At 40.6% G+C, this 15,730-nt stretch overlaps 1 protein-coding gene across 1 annotated transcript in view; it reads left to right on the top strand.

The window, feature by feature from the left end:
- FHIP2A (FHF complex subunit HOOK interacting protein 2A) overlaps positions 1–15,730 on the top strand; it is a 48,145-nt gene that overhangs the window by 491 nt on the left and 31,924 nt on the right. Inside the window, exons 2-5 of the mRNA XM_050958978.1 lie at positions 7,730–7,808; positions 10,022–10,191; positions 13,557–13,661; positions 14,017–14,139. Of these exons, the coding sequence (XP_050814935.1) occupies positions 7,730–7,808; positions 10,022–10,191; positions 13,557–13,661; positions 14,017–14,139 (477 nt within the window). The remainder of the gene's footprint in view (positions 1–7,729; positions 7,809–10,021; positions 10,192–13,556; positions 13,662–14,016; positions 14,140–15,730) is intronic.

Raw genomic sequence — 15,730 nt, 5'->3', positions numbered from 1 at the left:
ACCCTCCCCGCCGCGGGGCCACAAGGGGCAGCCGAGGGCAGCCAGGACACCCTAGGCCCGTGGAGAGCGATCACCCCGGCCAGGGTCACTGGCATAACCCCCCTGTCCCCGGCAGCCAGCGGGGAGAGGCGAAGATCTCTCCTTTGGGACGGGCTGAGAAATCCCCCGCAGGCCCAGCCCCCGGTAGCATCGTCGTTAATAAACCCCCAATAAGCCCAATCTCCGCCACCTGCCGCCCCAAAGGGCAGAGCGGTGGAGGTGCATCGTCCTCCCACTACAGGACTTTAGAGCCAGCGTGCAGCAGCATTCCCATTAATAGCTCCCCTTTGCCCCAAGGCAGAGCTGAGGATACCTTCAGTCGTGGTGATTAGTTATTGTTTCTGGGTGCTTTGCAGACCCAAATAAAAATACACTTGGGTTAGGGGAGCTGCCCAGGATTTTCTCAGTCAGTGTGGTGTAGCAGTGTAAGGCTTTCCTTACACCAGAGTCTCTCTTTGGTGCCCTGTGCGGTTAACAGTCTCCAGAAAGTCTGCTTTTTAATACATAAATATTTTTTGTTTTAAATGTATTGACTGAAAAATCAAACTGGATTTTTACCAGGCTAAGTCAGTTGCATAGCCTCCAAAAAGGCTGCATTTTGGGAAGTTAAATAGCAGGGCCTGTAAAAGCAGCAAAGAATCCTGTGGCACCTTATAGACTAACAGACGTTTTGGAGCATGTTAGTCTATAAGGTGCCACAGGATTCTTTGCTGCTTTTACAAATCCAGACTAACACGGCTACCCTCTGATACATAGCAGGGCCTATTTCTCAACCTGTTGCTTTTGCAAACTATGTAGCTATGATTTGTTTATCAAGATGGGTTTATTTTATTTTAGCTATTTGCATATAGTATTTGTTTTTCACAAGATCCAGATTTTTAAAATAGTTTATGAATTACGTACCTTTTCTCACTGACCTGTAAGTCTTAATTTGTCTTTTTTACTGTTATTTTTTTTATTTATCTCTGAAAAGTGTTTTGAGATAAGTGACTATATTGACAACTCTGTGAAACATGTAAGGCCCTGATCCTACAAACACTTATGCACATACTCAGATTTATGCACCTGAGTAGCCCCATGACTTCAGTGGGCATGATTGCAAGATTGGAGCTTGAAACAATACAGCCTTAGTTTGGATGGTAAAGATTAGCAGCGAAATAATAGGAATAATCATAACATTTATTAAAGTAACCCTTAATGTTCTTAGAGATGAAAACTGGTCTGCCTTAAAGTTGTTAATACCTGATGGGAGATGCATGTTCAAGTGTTAATTTAGGCTGTGATCTCTTAACTTTATGCATGTGAGTAGTCGCATTGATTTCAGTAAGACTGGTCACATGTAAAATTAGGCTTGTGTTTGTTTTCAAGATCATCTTCTTACTGAGGCTATATTTTTTAAAACTATAAAACCACCAGTGAGTGAAGTTTTTTAAAAAGAGAGTGATTTCAATGAAAACACTGTGTTGGTGACCTGTACAAATACAATAATAAATAGAAGATGTATGTAGGACCAACTAATACTGGATGTGTGTCCCTGGAAACAGTATTCTTGTGAGCAATTTCATTGTCTTCAGTGGAACTGCTTAAGTGAGTAAGGGGACAGGATTGGGTTAAAGACTTTTATTCTTGCTGGCTCTGCAATGAAAGTTAACTAATAAATATTATTCTCAGAACTGGGCTTACATGATTGTTTACTTATTTGTGTGCCAGTATAATCAAAAGTACCTGTGTTCATTTTAGGGCCACAAGAAATACTAAGAAAAATCAATATGCCTATCAGTAAAGATATTAAAAGATATTATATGCAATTAGAGGATAAAACAAAATAAAATTAAATTTAAAAAAATGGGAGGCATGTAATTTTGTGACTGCTGTGAACCAAAATGCTCACCTCTTGGCATCCTGTTTACAAGTTGAAGTCCTCATCCTGTGTCTCTTATTCCTATGAGTAAGCTCAACAAGTGTTGTGGTGCTAATCACAGTCATAGCTATTATGTGCAGTAGTATTTGCATTATTAGGATATAAATAGCAAGAATTATAACCGTAAGAGTGAAACATGAACTCAAAAGTGAGAGGGTATTGAGCATGTCTACAACTTTCTCTCTAAGAGGGGTGCAGTACAGTATTCTAACCACAGGACTGAGACCCAGAAACTCCTAAATTTCTAATCCCAGTTTTTACTCTTTTGTGGTTTTAGTGCAGTGTGTCCTGGAAGTCAATAAACCCTGGACTATTTCAGATCAAGCAGGTGGGAAGAAAGGTTAGCTGACTCCAGAGCAGTTTAGAATCGCCTTCTATTTGTAACGTGTATAGAAACATGATTTTCAGAACATGTTGGAGTACTAGTGCCATATCCTGCCTCTGGAAGTGATCCATGCCTGATGCTGCAGAGGCAAATGTTCTCTACTTTACTAGTAAAGTTCATAGGTACATTCTGCAGTGCAGTGGAGAGGGATGATGCTTTTCTGATCTCTTCAGGCATGCAGTTTTATTCACTTTCATAATGCTCCTGTCCTGCCCTCTAAGTAGAGGAACAATTAACTTTAGAAACACATATTCCTGTAGTCTGAGTTTCCAACTTGCAAGGTAACAGTTGATTACCCTTATTATCTTAGCTTTCACTTATGAAATAATAATCCAACCACAGTGACTGACTGCGACCTATGGCAAGGAATTCCAAAGGTTAACAGTACAGTGTGTAATCATTTTTTCCAACTGTACTGCCCTTTAATTCATTAATTATCCTCTTGTTCCAACATTGTGATGGGGAAAAAGTAAGGGGCCAGTCATGTTTCATTTTGCTTTCTTAATTTTGAATATCTCAATCAAAATATCCTCTAGTTTTTCTCCTTTGCTGCCTAAATAATCCTAGTTTGTGGATGCTTTCTAAACACATCTCTTCTGTATCTGCTGAAGTTCTTTATAATACAATCTTTTAAAAGTCCTAGTTGTTTGCAGTCTCTTATCGCCTGTAAATCCTACCCCTATCTCAGCTATCTTTGCTGCCCTTCTCAATCCCTGCAAAGATGAAGACAGTAGTCCGGATGAGGATCCACCATTGTGTGATGTATTACCCTGATAGCATGATCATGATAACTATAATAGCCAAGTACAGTAGTGCTATCAAGACAGAGGCATCCTTGAATTTGATTTTGTGTGTGTGTTTTCCTGTTGTTCTGTGTTATTTTAGGTCCAAATTCTTAGTGATACTACAGGTATTTGATAGGGTTGATTGGTATGTTCCAGAGTATCTGTCACAGGTTTGTTACAAACAGATGTTTTTACTCTGCTGTTAGACAGATGTGCTCCCTACCAGTGTATTTGTGTCTGGTTAATCCAAAGCGTGTTGAATCTTCAGGGCTGCCAAGAAGTGAATGACAATGCACAGCAAATGGGGTTTCGAGTTGTTTTTTAGCTCTCTTTTTCCCCCCATACTCTGCACTTCTCTTTTCATAGAAAGAAATTGAATCTCGGTGGGATTCTTGGTCTGTATTTGAACAAGTATGTGCTCCATTGTTTGTTTGGTCCGGGTTGTGTCAAGATTGATTCTGTGAATTGCTAAGAGGTTATCTACACTTAAAATGCTGCAGTTGTACTTCTGTAGCTGCGCCACTGTAGTGCTTCAGTGAAGACACTATTTGTGCCAACGTGAGGGGTTCTCTGTCAGCACCCCTCTGTCAGTAAACAAGGTCCTTGAGAGGTAGTAGCTAGGTCGATGGGAGAATTCTCCAGTGCTGTCTACACTGAGGGTTAGGTTGATTCTTCACACCCCTGAGTGACACTAATTTCCTCATGTAGGTCAGGTTTAAGTCTTTTCAATACTAACCTTTGGGACTTTTTAGAGATATTTACATTTAGCGAGAAAATCATAAACTTTGAGCATTTGGAACAGCTGTCAATTTCACTTCAAAGCAGGATAATTCTGTATCATTATATAGCTAATTGGCAGTAACAATAGGTGTTAGCTGCTGCTAGGGTCTGTAAATTCTTACTTAATCTCTCTAAATGCTTATCTCTCAGAGCTAGTCTACACTGACAGCACTACAGCGCTGCCGCAGCAGCGCTTTAATGTCCCTTGTGTGGTCATGGCGCAGCACTGGGAGAGAGCTCTCCCAGCACTCTAAAAAACCCACATCCACGAGGGGCATAGCTCCCAGCTCTGGGAGCGTGGTTCCCAGCACTGGGGTACTGTTTACACTGGCGCTTTACAGAACTGCAACTTGCTGTGTCCGAGGGGGGGGAGGTTCACACCCCTGAGCGAGAAAGTTGCACACTGTTAATTGCCAGTGTAGACAAGCCCTCAGTTGTACCTTATTACAAAGGTACCTAATTTGTTTTAACTCCAGTTTCCTTTCTGTTATTGTCATGACAGGTTCCTTCTAGTCTAAACTGACTTTAACGAACGACTAGGCTTTTCTTTTAAAGAATCACTTCAACTTGCTTATACTGCCCCGAATCCTTACCTTCATCTGTATAAGTACTCAGAATGAGGTGTCGTCTACGTGATTAGAAATAATGTAATAATTCGTGTGTTTTTGAGAGCAGATTAGACCAAACCCTCCCATTATAATTTCCTAATAATTTACCAAGGACTGTGGTGGAGTCTCTATTGCCGGTAATTTTTAAATCAGGGTTGGATTTTTTTTAACAGTACACTCTAGTTCTCACGGGAAACATGCAGAGAAGTCCTATGACCTGTATTATTTAGGTTAGGCTGGAATCTATATGATCATAATAGTCCCTTCCAGTCTTATAATTTATGAATAAAATAAGAAAGTATTTCTAATGGTAACAGCTATAAGCTAAAGCTGTTTAGCAGCGCTTAGGACTTTGCAGGGAAGGGATGTGGCATGCTCCAAAGAGGAGGTAAAGTGGGGAGGTGGGGAGAGGTGGGCCTGGAGTGGAGCGGGGACAGGAAGGGGAAGCTGCCTCAGCTGCTGCAAAGGTGCTTCCTAGTGTCCTTGCCTGCAGCGGGCTGTGCCTGTGAGGGGTAAGCCAGGGGCAGTCCCTAACCACAGTACTGTACTGCACAATGTATAATGCCTTTGTCTGCCCCCAAAAAATTTCCTTGGAACCTAACCCCCCGCATTTACATTAAATCTTATGGGAAAATTGGATTCATTTAACATCGTTTCACTTAAAGTTGCATTTTTCAGAAACATAACTACAATGTTAAGTGAGGAGTTACTCTATACCAATACAAAATGTATGTGTATACCAGGCCCTAGGTTATACTAGGGATAAAAAAAAATTATGTAGACAAGCCCTTAGTCTAGGGCTGTCAATGGCTTTTACCTGCACTAAATCCTTTCTAGCCTAAGAAAAGAAAAATCTAAAACTTTAAAAAGAAATATTTTCCTTCAGTTTGCTGTCTCCCTCTGAAGAAGTGATTTGTTAGTAGAGGCGTTTCACTCCCTCAAATGCCCTCCTTTCCTGCTCAGCCTGTTATTTTTCTTCCTTTCAGTCTCTTATATTTTATAAGATTAAACCATTTGTGAAAGCAAAGAAAACATCTTAAATAAGAGGAGACAGGAAAGTGTCTGAAAACAAAGTTCTGAGCACCTTGAGCCACAAGGTAGAGATTTCAGGAGCACGTAGTCTGAGGGACAAATCCTGCAGTCCTCAATCAGCAAAACTCAATGAGGCCAATAAGAATTTTAATTGACTAAGAACAGCAGGATCTGGCCCTGATTTACCTTTTCGCCTCTAAGAGCAGTCCTTTGAGGGCTGTGTTGAGGCAATTTGTTGGGGGAGAGACAATGTCTGGGAAGCTTGTGGTTGCTGCTGCTCTCTTTGTGGATAAATTGTCAGTGTTGGAAATTGAAATCCTTAGTCTGGCACAGGCTTTCAGAAACACTGAATTCACCTAGAAACAGATGAGGCTAGAATAGAAGTGGAGAGGAAAATCATATCAGTCAAGGGTGAATTTTTAATATAATCTATTTTAGCGTTACTTTTGAAAATAATATGTGCTGAAAAGCCCTTTATCCCTAAGAAGTGCTCTCTGCAGCCATTTATGAAGCAAAATTTAGTTCTGACTATATTTTATTCTAGAAACCAGTACAAACTGATGGTAATAATGGCTTCAACCACCCATCTCCGACCAGCAAGGAAAACAAAACCTGATATGTAAAGATCTGTCCTGTATTTTTAGTTCCTTCTCTGTTTTTCAGTAACCAAACAAGATGTAGAGTAAAATAAATATTCTGCTCAATATGAGACTTTTAGATGCCTTTTTTTTACCTCACGACATTTGGTGCACTAAAATGTTATGAGGTAAAATGCAATGTCAGTGCCCCAGATAGCCTTGGGGGAAAAGAAGAGCAGTCAGATAGCAGGGAATGGATAAACAGTGTGTAAATTTGATTGCTTAGTTGACATTTGGGAGTGAGTTTCCTAACGCTGATATGGGCATATTTAGCCACGGTGCACAGTTACTTTTGAATGTCTTTCATTTAGAAGTCCTGTGTACAAACGGTCAGTAATATTAAGAACTCTTTCCTTTGGCGCATGTTGTGCTGTTCATATATTGGATTTTGCTTTTTTAGCCAAGATAAATGTAAACTTCATTAACTAGAGAAAAATGTTGGCTGTATAAAATTTTCAAGGGTATGCAAAGGTCTGAGAGCCCTCCATTTCCTTTGGCTTATTGGGATTTGAGGCGACTCAGCACTTCATGGAAATAGCCCTTAAAAGGGGAAATTGGAAGAAATGATTTATGGTTAGAAGCCTCAAATTTGAAATATCTAGACGTGAAGAATCACAGATTCCAAATCCCATTGGGGTGACAGCCCTTGAGTCTTCTAAAGGGAATATAATGAGCTCCATGGAATTGGTTCTTTCCAGTAAGGATGACCTTCCCTCCCATTATGGGGCAGCATTCTACCCAGTGATTATCTACCTGGCTGCTGCATCCTTTCCTCCGGAGTAGCTACATTTCATTTTAGCAGTGTGTGGGTGAGTTGTTCTAGGGTTCCTTCCTAAAAAAATTCTATATAATGAAATATAATATAATGAAATAGAGCCTAAGGTTGATAGGTTGAAGGTCTTGAGATTTTTGTTATAAGAGGTTCTATTCTGGTTGTGAATGGCTGTGAATGCCATGTCTTATGTTTGGGCCCACCAGCTGTGTGCCATGGAGCAATTATTGGTAAGCCATGGAGAGCTGGGTGGCCATGATACTGTCTTACCTTGTCTCCAGCTGCTCTTTGAATTGCCCAGTCTCTTAATTGCAAAGAAGAGCCAGGAAGGCTATAAAAACAGCTGGAAACCAGAAGGAAGAGTCAACCTCTAAATGAAAGGGGGACCTCTTTCAGGGACAGGAGCTCTTAGCAGCCAATAAGAGAGGAACGTCCTGAGGAGAAACAAGGGAAGCAGTGTAGGCAGGGGAGCAGAGGGAGCAAGTGGGAAGAGGAGGTGACATGAAGAGCAAAAGCAAAGGAATGTGATTAACTTTCTTCCTAAAGGACAAAATACTTAGAATATTCCTTTCCTATGTGAGCAATTCCTTTAGTTGCTGAAGTACGTTGTATAATCACAAGTGGGTGTACAGGTGTCCATGAGACAATCTCACCATTAAGATGTGGTCCATGCTTAGGGAATAAGGATAGAGTCTCCCTCAGTCCTACGGGAAATATATTTTGATTGTTTCTAAGCACTTAGGTTATTTGTTTCATTTTGTTTCCATAGCTTGCACCATCCCTTCCGTTACAAGAAGATTTTGTTTACCACTGGAAAGCAATTACTCATTATTACATAGAGACCTCAGGTAAGAGAACCTTTTTTTGTTTTTGTTTTTGTTTTTTTGCATCTTCACTATGGAAAGAGGCAAACTGGAACTACCTCAGTGCTGTTAAACAAGTTCCTCTTTCTTTTTCCAAAGTAACAAAAAGCATTTGTTATAAAATATCCTTTATCTTTGATTTACCCTTGACAAAGCACCTTGATAGAGGGTGAACAACAGCGTATGAAATACCTCTTTCCCTGTGCACCATGTTGAGAATTGTAACTTTTAAGTTCAGACCTAATTTCTGGCTTCACCTGTTCAGTTCACTCTAAACAGATGTCTGCAGAAATGTAATCCTTCTGGTAACCCTTCTCATTTCCGTTGCATTGCCTATTTTCCTTTTCTTTCCAAGGTTTTACCACAAGTCTTCAGAAAATAACTTTGCAGTCATTTAGACTAGAACAATCATTTCTGAAGCCAGTCAGGGTTTCATACAATGCTCAGTACTGGGCATCTTTCTGTATTTTATCTTTTTTGTTTTTTTCTCAGATTGTCTCTCTCCTTAAGTTATTTTGAGACTGCAGCTGGGAAAGTTCTTAGAGATTTCATCCATGTGTGACAGAATCAAACCAAAGTTAATTAAAACTGTAGCATCTGCCTTCTGCTCTTCTTCATTTAATTTAAACGCTGGCTGTTCAGTTGAATTATGGCTGTATTTGCTTAATGTAAATCACATTTCCACTATTTCAACGAATACATAAATAATTGTCCTCCTAATCACTTGTTCTAGTCTGTTGTCTTTAAAGACAAATATCACCATGCCCTACGTACTTTTATCTCTGCATGCCTATTAGAGTGGCTACTGAATGATGTGTTCACATCCTCAGGACTTCTGATTTCTTGTTCAAATCAATATGTACTCTTAAGAGCTGAAACTTGAGATTGCCAGCCTTAGACATGCTTTGTAGTGCTTCCTAGCATGAAACTGATGAGATGCTACGTGGAAGCTGATATATAAGCATGTGTGGTGCAAAATAAAAATAAATTCAGCTTTGGCTTCTGTACTAAATATTTGTTTGCAAAAAACCCAACCTTCCGTTCTTGCTAATACCTCTCCCTAACCACCACCTTCCTCTAAATGAAAATCTGCAAAAAGATCTTGAAAACTATGCATTAAGATATGCTACCTTTTAAATCAATGGAAATTTTACCTTTGACTTCAGTGGGAGCAGGATTAGGTCTTAGAAGCCTCACTTCAACAAGTCAGTCTAAGCTAACTGGTAACAGAGAGAGAACTGAAATTGCTCAGAGGTGGCTATTCTCCTCTGTGTCCTTGTTTCCTTTTGCATTCAAATGACAATTATTTTTAGGTTATTGCATAAGAAGTAATGACTAATTCCACACTGGGTTAGTTGTCCAATTAAAATATGGCAAAATAAAAATTTGTTTTTAAATTCCTAGAAACACACCAGTGCCATACGACACCTTGGGTTAATGCCTGTTCTCAGTTACACTGGTGCAAATTCAAAGTAACTCCATGGCCTTCAGTGTAACTGAGATCAAAATCTGTCTCTTTTCCTTTATAGAGATCTACAAGCTGAATTGTACTCTGAAATTTGAATAAAACAATACACAGTCTTAACAGAGGCGATGTAATAGTCATACTTAAGAATCTTTTTCAAAAAAACTGAAGTGAGCCGGAAGTTTGGATAGATTGTGAGATTTAAAAAAAAAAATAGGCTTCTCTTTCTCTCTCACTCTTGAAGGAGTTGATCGAGTGGAACTGAAATAAATTCTGGATGCTGTCCACAGATTCCAGTCTTGGATTGTTTTTGGGCCATCTGACTAAGTACGGTGTCAGAAATCTAGTTTTCCACAGTTTTATTTTTCACATAAAGGTTAAACTTCTCCATAATGTGTCTGGTAGTCCACATTTTCAAAAGTGATCAGTAATTGTTTGTATCTATTTTGAGATACCTTAAAGAGACCTGATTTTCATAGGCATTTGCTCAATCCTCTGGAAAAATCAGGCCCCTTTAAGGTGTCTCAGGTTAGGCATCCAAAATTTCTGTTTCCCTTCTGAAAATTTGGGCCAGCATATTTATGTAGATGTGAAAAGTCCAGTTAATACTCTGTTATTTTGAATTATAAACATAATGGCCATGTTTTTAAACCAAACCAAATAATTGAACTTGAAGGAAAATGAAAATTACGGTTTTTATTTTTATCATTTTAACTGAATATTTTTTGTTTAGATGACAAAGCTCCTGTGACTGATACCAACATTCCTTCTCACCTGGAGCAGATGTTGGATATTCTAGTTCAAGAAGAACATGAGAGGGAATCAGGAGAGACAGGGCCTTGTATGGAATATTTGCTTCATCATAAGATCTTGGAGACATTGTACACACTAGGGAAGGCTGATGTAAGTACATCTCAGGCGGTGGGCAAGAGCCTCATCCTTTGAGGTACTTAAGACCTTCAACTGACATAATTCTAATGGGATTGAGGATGGTCAGCACCTGGCAGGACAGGACCCATAAGTTCTATGACATCTTGCTGATGATCATTTGTTTCACACTGTCCAGGAATGTTGCTGGAATTCCAAAGTAACATGAGCAAGTGAGTGGTCATTCAAGTCGGCCAAAGTGAAATAATATGGTCCATTGGTTAGAGCACAGGATCTGGGTGTTGGGGAAACCTGGGCTGTGCTGTTGACTATGTGACCTTGAGCAAGAAGTCACTTTGGCTCTCTGCCTGAGTTTTCCCACCTGTATATGGGGATAATAATACTTGCTCTCCTTTGTACAGCATTTTGAGATCCTTGGGTGACAGATGTTTTATTAAGTTTTGTTGTTTGTTTTTCTGAAAACAGTTGTGCAGATTACAGAAGCATGCTGTCCCTGATTTAGTTCTCTGAGCTGCAAAAGAAATTCAAATTACCCTCCATAAAACAGTCTCTCAGGCACGGTGCTCTTTTGATAACTTAAAGCAGAGTGGATGAGATTCCATACGGCAGTGGTTCTCAAAGCCGGTCCACCGCTTGTTCAGGGAAAGCCCCTGGCGGGCCGGGCTGGGCCGGTTTGTTTACCTGCCGCATCCACAGGTTCGGCCAATCGTGGCTCCCACTGGCCGGGATTCGCCACTCCAGGCCAATGGGGGCTGCGGGAAGTGGTGTGGGCTGTGTTGGCCACTGCTTCCCGCCTCCCCCATTGTCCTGGAGCGGTCAATGGGAGCCACAATCCTCTGAACTTGCGGACGCGGCAGGTAAACAAACCGGCCCGGCCCGCCAGGGGCTTTCCCTGAACAAGCGGCGGAGCAGCTTTGAGAAGCACTGCCATACGGCATCTCAAGTCCGCTTTGCTCTGCTCCAGTGGTGCAAAGGGGATTTAAAGCTGTTTTAAGGCACCACTCAGAATTTCCCAAACTGTATTCCCATTTCTGTGGTCTCCTCCCTGGCACAGGGCGTGGGACCAGAGCTCAAGGCACTCTAGCAGTCATGGCTGGTGAAACAGCCCCTTTGGGGATGTAGCATGAGATAAACCAGCCCTGAGTCTACTCTGATTTGTGCCAGGATAGTTTTATGGCTGACAGCCTCCACAACTGGGAGGGTGTGGGGGACCAAAAGGTGTGTAAAGCCACCTGTGTTCTGTGCCCCATTCTGAGTCATGCTATACTGCACTTCACAGCTTAGCCCTATATATTAAAAAGCCTTTTCAACTTCCTAAAGTTCTGAATTGCATGGGACCAATATATATATTTTTTTAACTGTAGAGAACTGAATGGCGCAGGACTAGCAGTTAGATGGGGATAGTTAGCACATAATTAGTACTTTATGCAAAAGACGAAACTGTACAAACATTAATTGCACTAGTCACCTAGAGCCTTTCACATCTATGTCACTGGTACAAATCTAGCCCGGCTCAGTAGTGACCAATTGGTGTTAAGTTTTCATGTCTATTCTGTGGCCTGTCTGAAGTGTGTTTTGGGATCTCAGTCCATTTCCCAGTAACAGGAAATGTCCTCAAAAACTGCCACCATCACTGTTGGTGCCCTTCTTGACAGCCTTACGTACTGAAAGGCCAAGGATTTGCTGGACCATGGAGACTCAATTACTCTTTCATCCCTCATGGTAGTACTGTCATGCCATGGTGAAAGTCCATCAGTTGGGCAGTGTAAGAGAACTTTCACTTTGAAGATAAATAGAGCACTTCATTCTCCAAGGTTGCCATTCTTGCACCTTTCACGCATTCACTTGATGTTTCTTGTCTTGTCTGGTTGGTTCTTATGTGTATAGATAGTTTTCAGTTTCTCTGAGCCTGAGGGGCAGCAATCTCTTCCTTCTGGGACCATCTTTCTCCCAATAGTCCTATCATTGTGGCAGCTGCCTTGCAGCCTGGTTAATGAGGTGCCATAATACATAATATGGCTGGGGTATTTCATTAGAAATATAGTTGGTTTGCTACAACCACAAATTCTGTGAGGAAAACATGCGGTTGAGCTGTGTGAAATGCAAAACTAGCAAAGTACTCTGAGAGTCAAGAGAAGTCATTACATTTACAGTAATATGTCTGCACAAGTGATTCTTGGACAGTATGTCATTTATACTTTACCATTTGTGGATAACAATTCATACTTTACCATGTGTGGACTAGTTGACCTTTTGAGATCCCTTCCAGCCCCTACAATTCTGTGATTCAGTACACCTGAAATAAATATGTGATTCAATGTGTGCAGAGTGTTGCAGTTAACTCCAGTTAGGGAATACTCTCACGTTGTTCTGACTACAGGTATGTCTACATAGCAGCTGGGAGGAGTAAATCTCAGCTTGGATAGACATACACATGCTAGCCCTGCTTGAGCTAGCACCTACAAATAGCAGTGTGGCCACGGCAGCTCAGAACAGCCATCTGAATACAATCCCACTTGACCTCCTGTGTACATACTGGGGCAGCTAATCTAAGCTCTGGGGCCACACTGCTGTATTTAGGTGCTAGCTTGAGCAAAGCTAGTGCATATATGTCTAAACCCAAGCTGCAAATCGCACCTCCCAGCTGCTGTGTAGACATACCCTTAGGCTTGTTACATTATTCTACCATCATGGTATGTCTGCACTAGACTTTTTTAACTCAAGCTAATTAATTGTCCGTTAACTAACTAAAGTTAACATGTTTGGACATGCTACTCTGAGTACACCTCAAATATTAGTGATTTACTTTAGGCTGATTACAAGCTCTCTTGTTGTGGAACAAACATTTATGGAGTGTCCAGATTAGCATGTACAAGAGTGCTAGGTAGTTCAAGTTAACTGGCGGTCAGTTAACTCAAATTTTTAAAAAATCCTCTAATATAGACAAACCCTTAGTGGGGTGTTATGTGATGGTTTTACTTGCGGTAGAACTGTACCTAAGTTGTTGATTATGAAGTTGGGCTTCTGTAGTGGCATAAACTTTCCTACAACCCACTCTCTGTGATCTGTTATAACTGAGTTAGCTAGGCTTATGCTCTGAGATGTTAAAAGTATCAAGTTTTGTGAAAATAAATACAGTTTAAAAGCACACATTCAATTAATTAATTTAAAGGGTGTGTTTTTTTAATTAAAAAAAATGTACAGTTAGCAAGACCTAATATTTTCAGCTGTTTTGGATCAACTATTTAAATTGATCTGTTCTTTTTTGATAAAGCTGTTCAAAAGGATGTTAATCTTATTTCAATTTAATCTCAGTTGTTTTGGATGATGAGTTTGTATGTTGTTTATTTAATCTTTGTTATATTTCTGTTATGGTCTAGTGTCCTCCAGGAATGAAACAGCAAGTTTTGGCTTTCTATACCAAACTTCTAGGAAGAATACGACAACCTCTTCTCCCACATATAAATGTATATAAACCAGTGCAGGTACAGTTCAAGTTTCAAACAAACATTTATGTATGACAGGCTTTTTGGATGTCAAATGTAATGGTTTCTCTCTTGTGTGGGGTTTCTGTTTGGGGTTTTTTCTTTTGTTTTTGATCCCCCAGTGCAATAACAAATTACTGATTGGGACCTCTGAGTGTTACTGCAGGGCAACTAGTAAATAATAATATCTCGTTTACACCGGTGTAAATCTGGAGTAACTGTTGAAGTCAATGTACCTTATGTCATCAGAGAACCGCTTTGAAAACAGAATTCAGCCTAGAGTGCCTACCAGTAGGCTATTGGGGTTCTTCCACTTTTAATTGTCCACTTTTCTTTTTTTTTCTCCCACCCACAGAAATTAATCAGACTTTGTGGTGAAGTTCTAACAGCACCAACAGAAAATGAAGAAATTCAATTTCTCTGCATAGTATGTGCAAAGCTGAAACAGGATCCATATCTGGTCAACTTCTTTCTTGAGGTATGTTTACAAGTATATTTCAAAACTGTTCTATCATAATCAGAAGCTTCCTGAGAAATGGTGGAAGCAGATTGGTGCTGCACTGGCTGCTTTCAGTTAACTGAGGGCTGGTCTACACTAGGAGTAGGGGGTTTGAACTAAGATATGCAACTTCAGCTATGCTATTTGCGTAGCTGAAGTCGAAGTATCTTAGTTTGACTTACCTGGCCATCCTCACAGCGGCGAGTCGACTGTCGTGGCGCCCCTGTCGACTGCGCTTATCCTCCTGCCGAGGTGGAGTATGGGCGTCATTTAGCGGAACAATTTATTGCGTCCAGATGAGACGCGATAAATCAATCCCTGACACATCAAACACTACCCACCGATCCACCGGGTATATATAGACGTACTCTGAGTGTCATTTTCTTTCAAGTATTCAAGGGATTTTCTTTTATTTTTATTTTCTGTTAGAGGAACAGTCTCATTCTTTGGTGTCACAGCTTCATTCAGAGCTCACATATTTTTCTGCTTGAAACCATGCCTAATGCAACCTTTAGAGGGCACTCTCCAAATTAGAAAGCCAGCATCTTAGTCAGTCAGTGGGGAAGTAACAAAGTCGTGAATGTAACATGGGAGCCCTGCATTCAGGAGTGAAATTGGACTTCTTGCCTTGTTCTTTGCCTCAGGCTATTGGAGAATAAGTTACTATCACATGAGGCTTTTAATACACCTTTCAAAGTGCTGAGGGCCTTGGAGGATTGGGCCCTTAGTTGGTAGTGATGCATGTAGTCTGGAGTGCTAGCCTGAATAGCTGCAGTGTTGACTGACATCATAATTAGAAAGTTCAACAGCAGGAAGATTTGGAAACTTCAGGATACTACTGAATTTCAAAGGGAGTTCTAGGATCACTGAATTTTGTCTAAGAGCTCAGACTAAGCCTTAAGAGATTATTGGAAGCTCCAGTGCTTCTAAGCATAGTAGTCCATGGCTGTCCTTTTCACAACTTCTAGCAGAGAGTTATTTTCACACATGACATTTTAGATTCGTTTAATTGGAATGCAGAGTTTTGATTCTGCCAGTCCATTCCCCTGGTCTTTCAGAGGCTCTAATTTGTAACTTGGTATCCCTCTCAGACCTTGGAAGACCTAAGAGGGTAAATTCCCAGTATGCCCTCTGATACTTAACTTGCAAATTCCATTAATAAACATGATTTGTAGCTGAAACTCTGGTGCATCACTCCAAAACTGTACCTGTAGGTATAGCTAAATATAGCATCCTGCTGGAAATTTCTTTATGGAACTGTACTGTATCTCATCTACTTCTAACTTTGAAAAAAAAACAGGCAGGCACCTATTTGATTCTCTGTTTAAATTATACTTCTACCCTGATATAATGCTGTCCTCGGGAGCCAAAAAATCTTACGGCATTGTAGGTAAAACCGCGTTATATCGAACTTGCTTTGATCCGCCGGAGTGCGCAGCACCCGCCCCCCCGTCCCCCGAAGCACTGCTTTACTGAATTATATCCGAATTCGTGTTATATCGGGTTGCGTTATATCAGGGTAGAGGTGTATCTGCTTTTTTTCAGTTGTTCACTAACGTATTAGTCATTC

This window comes from Gopherus flavomarginatus, chromosome 6, assembly GCF_025201925.1.
Source record: "Gopherus flavomarginatus isolate rGopFla2 chromosome 6, rGopFla2.mat.asm, whole genome shotgun sequence".
NCBI lineage: Eukaryota > Metazoa > Chordata > Testudines > Testudinidae > Gopherus > Gopherus flavomarginatus.
This window is presented reverse-complemented; position numbering and strand designations above follow the sequence as displayed.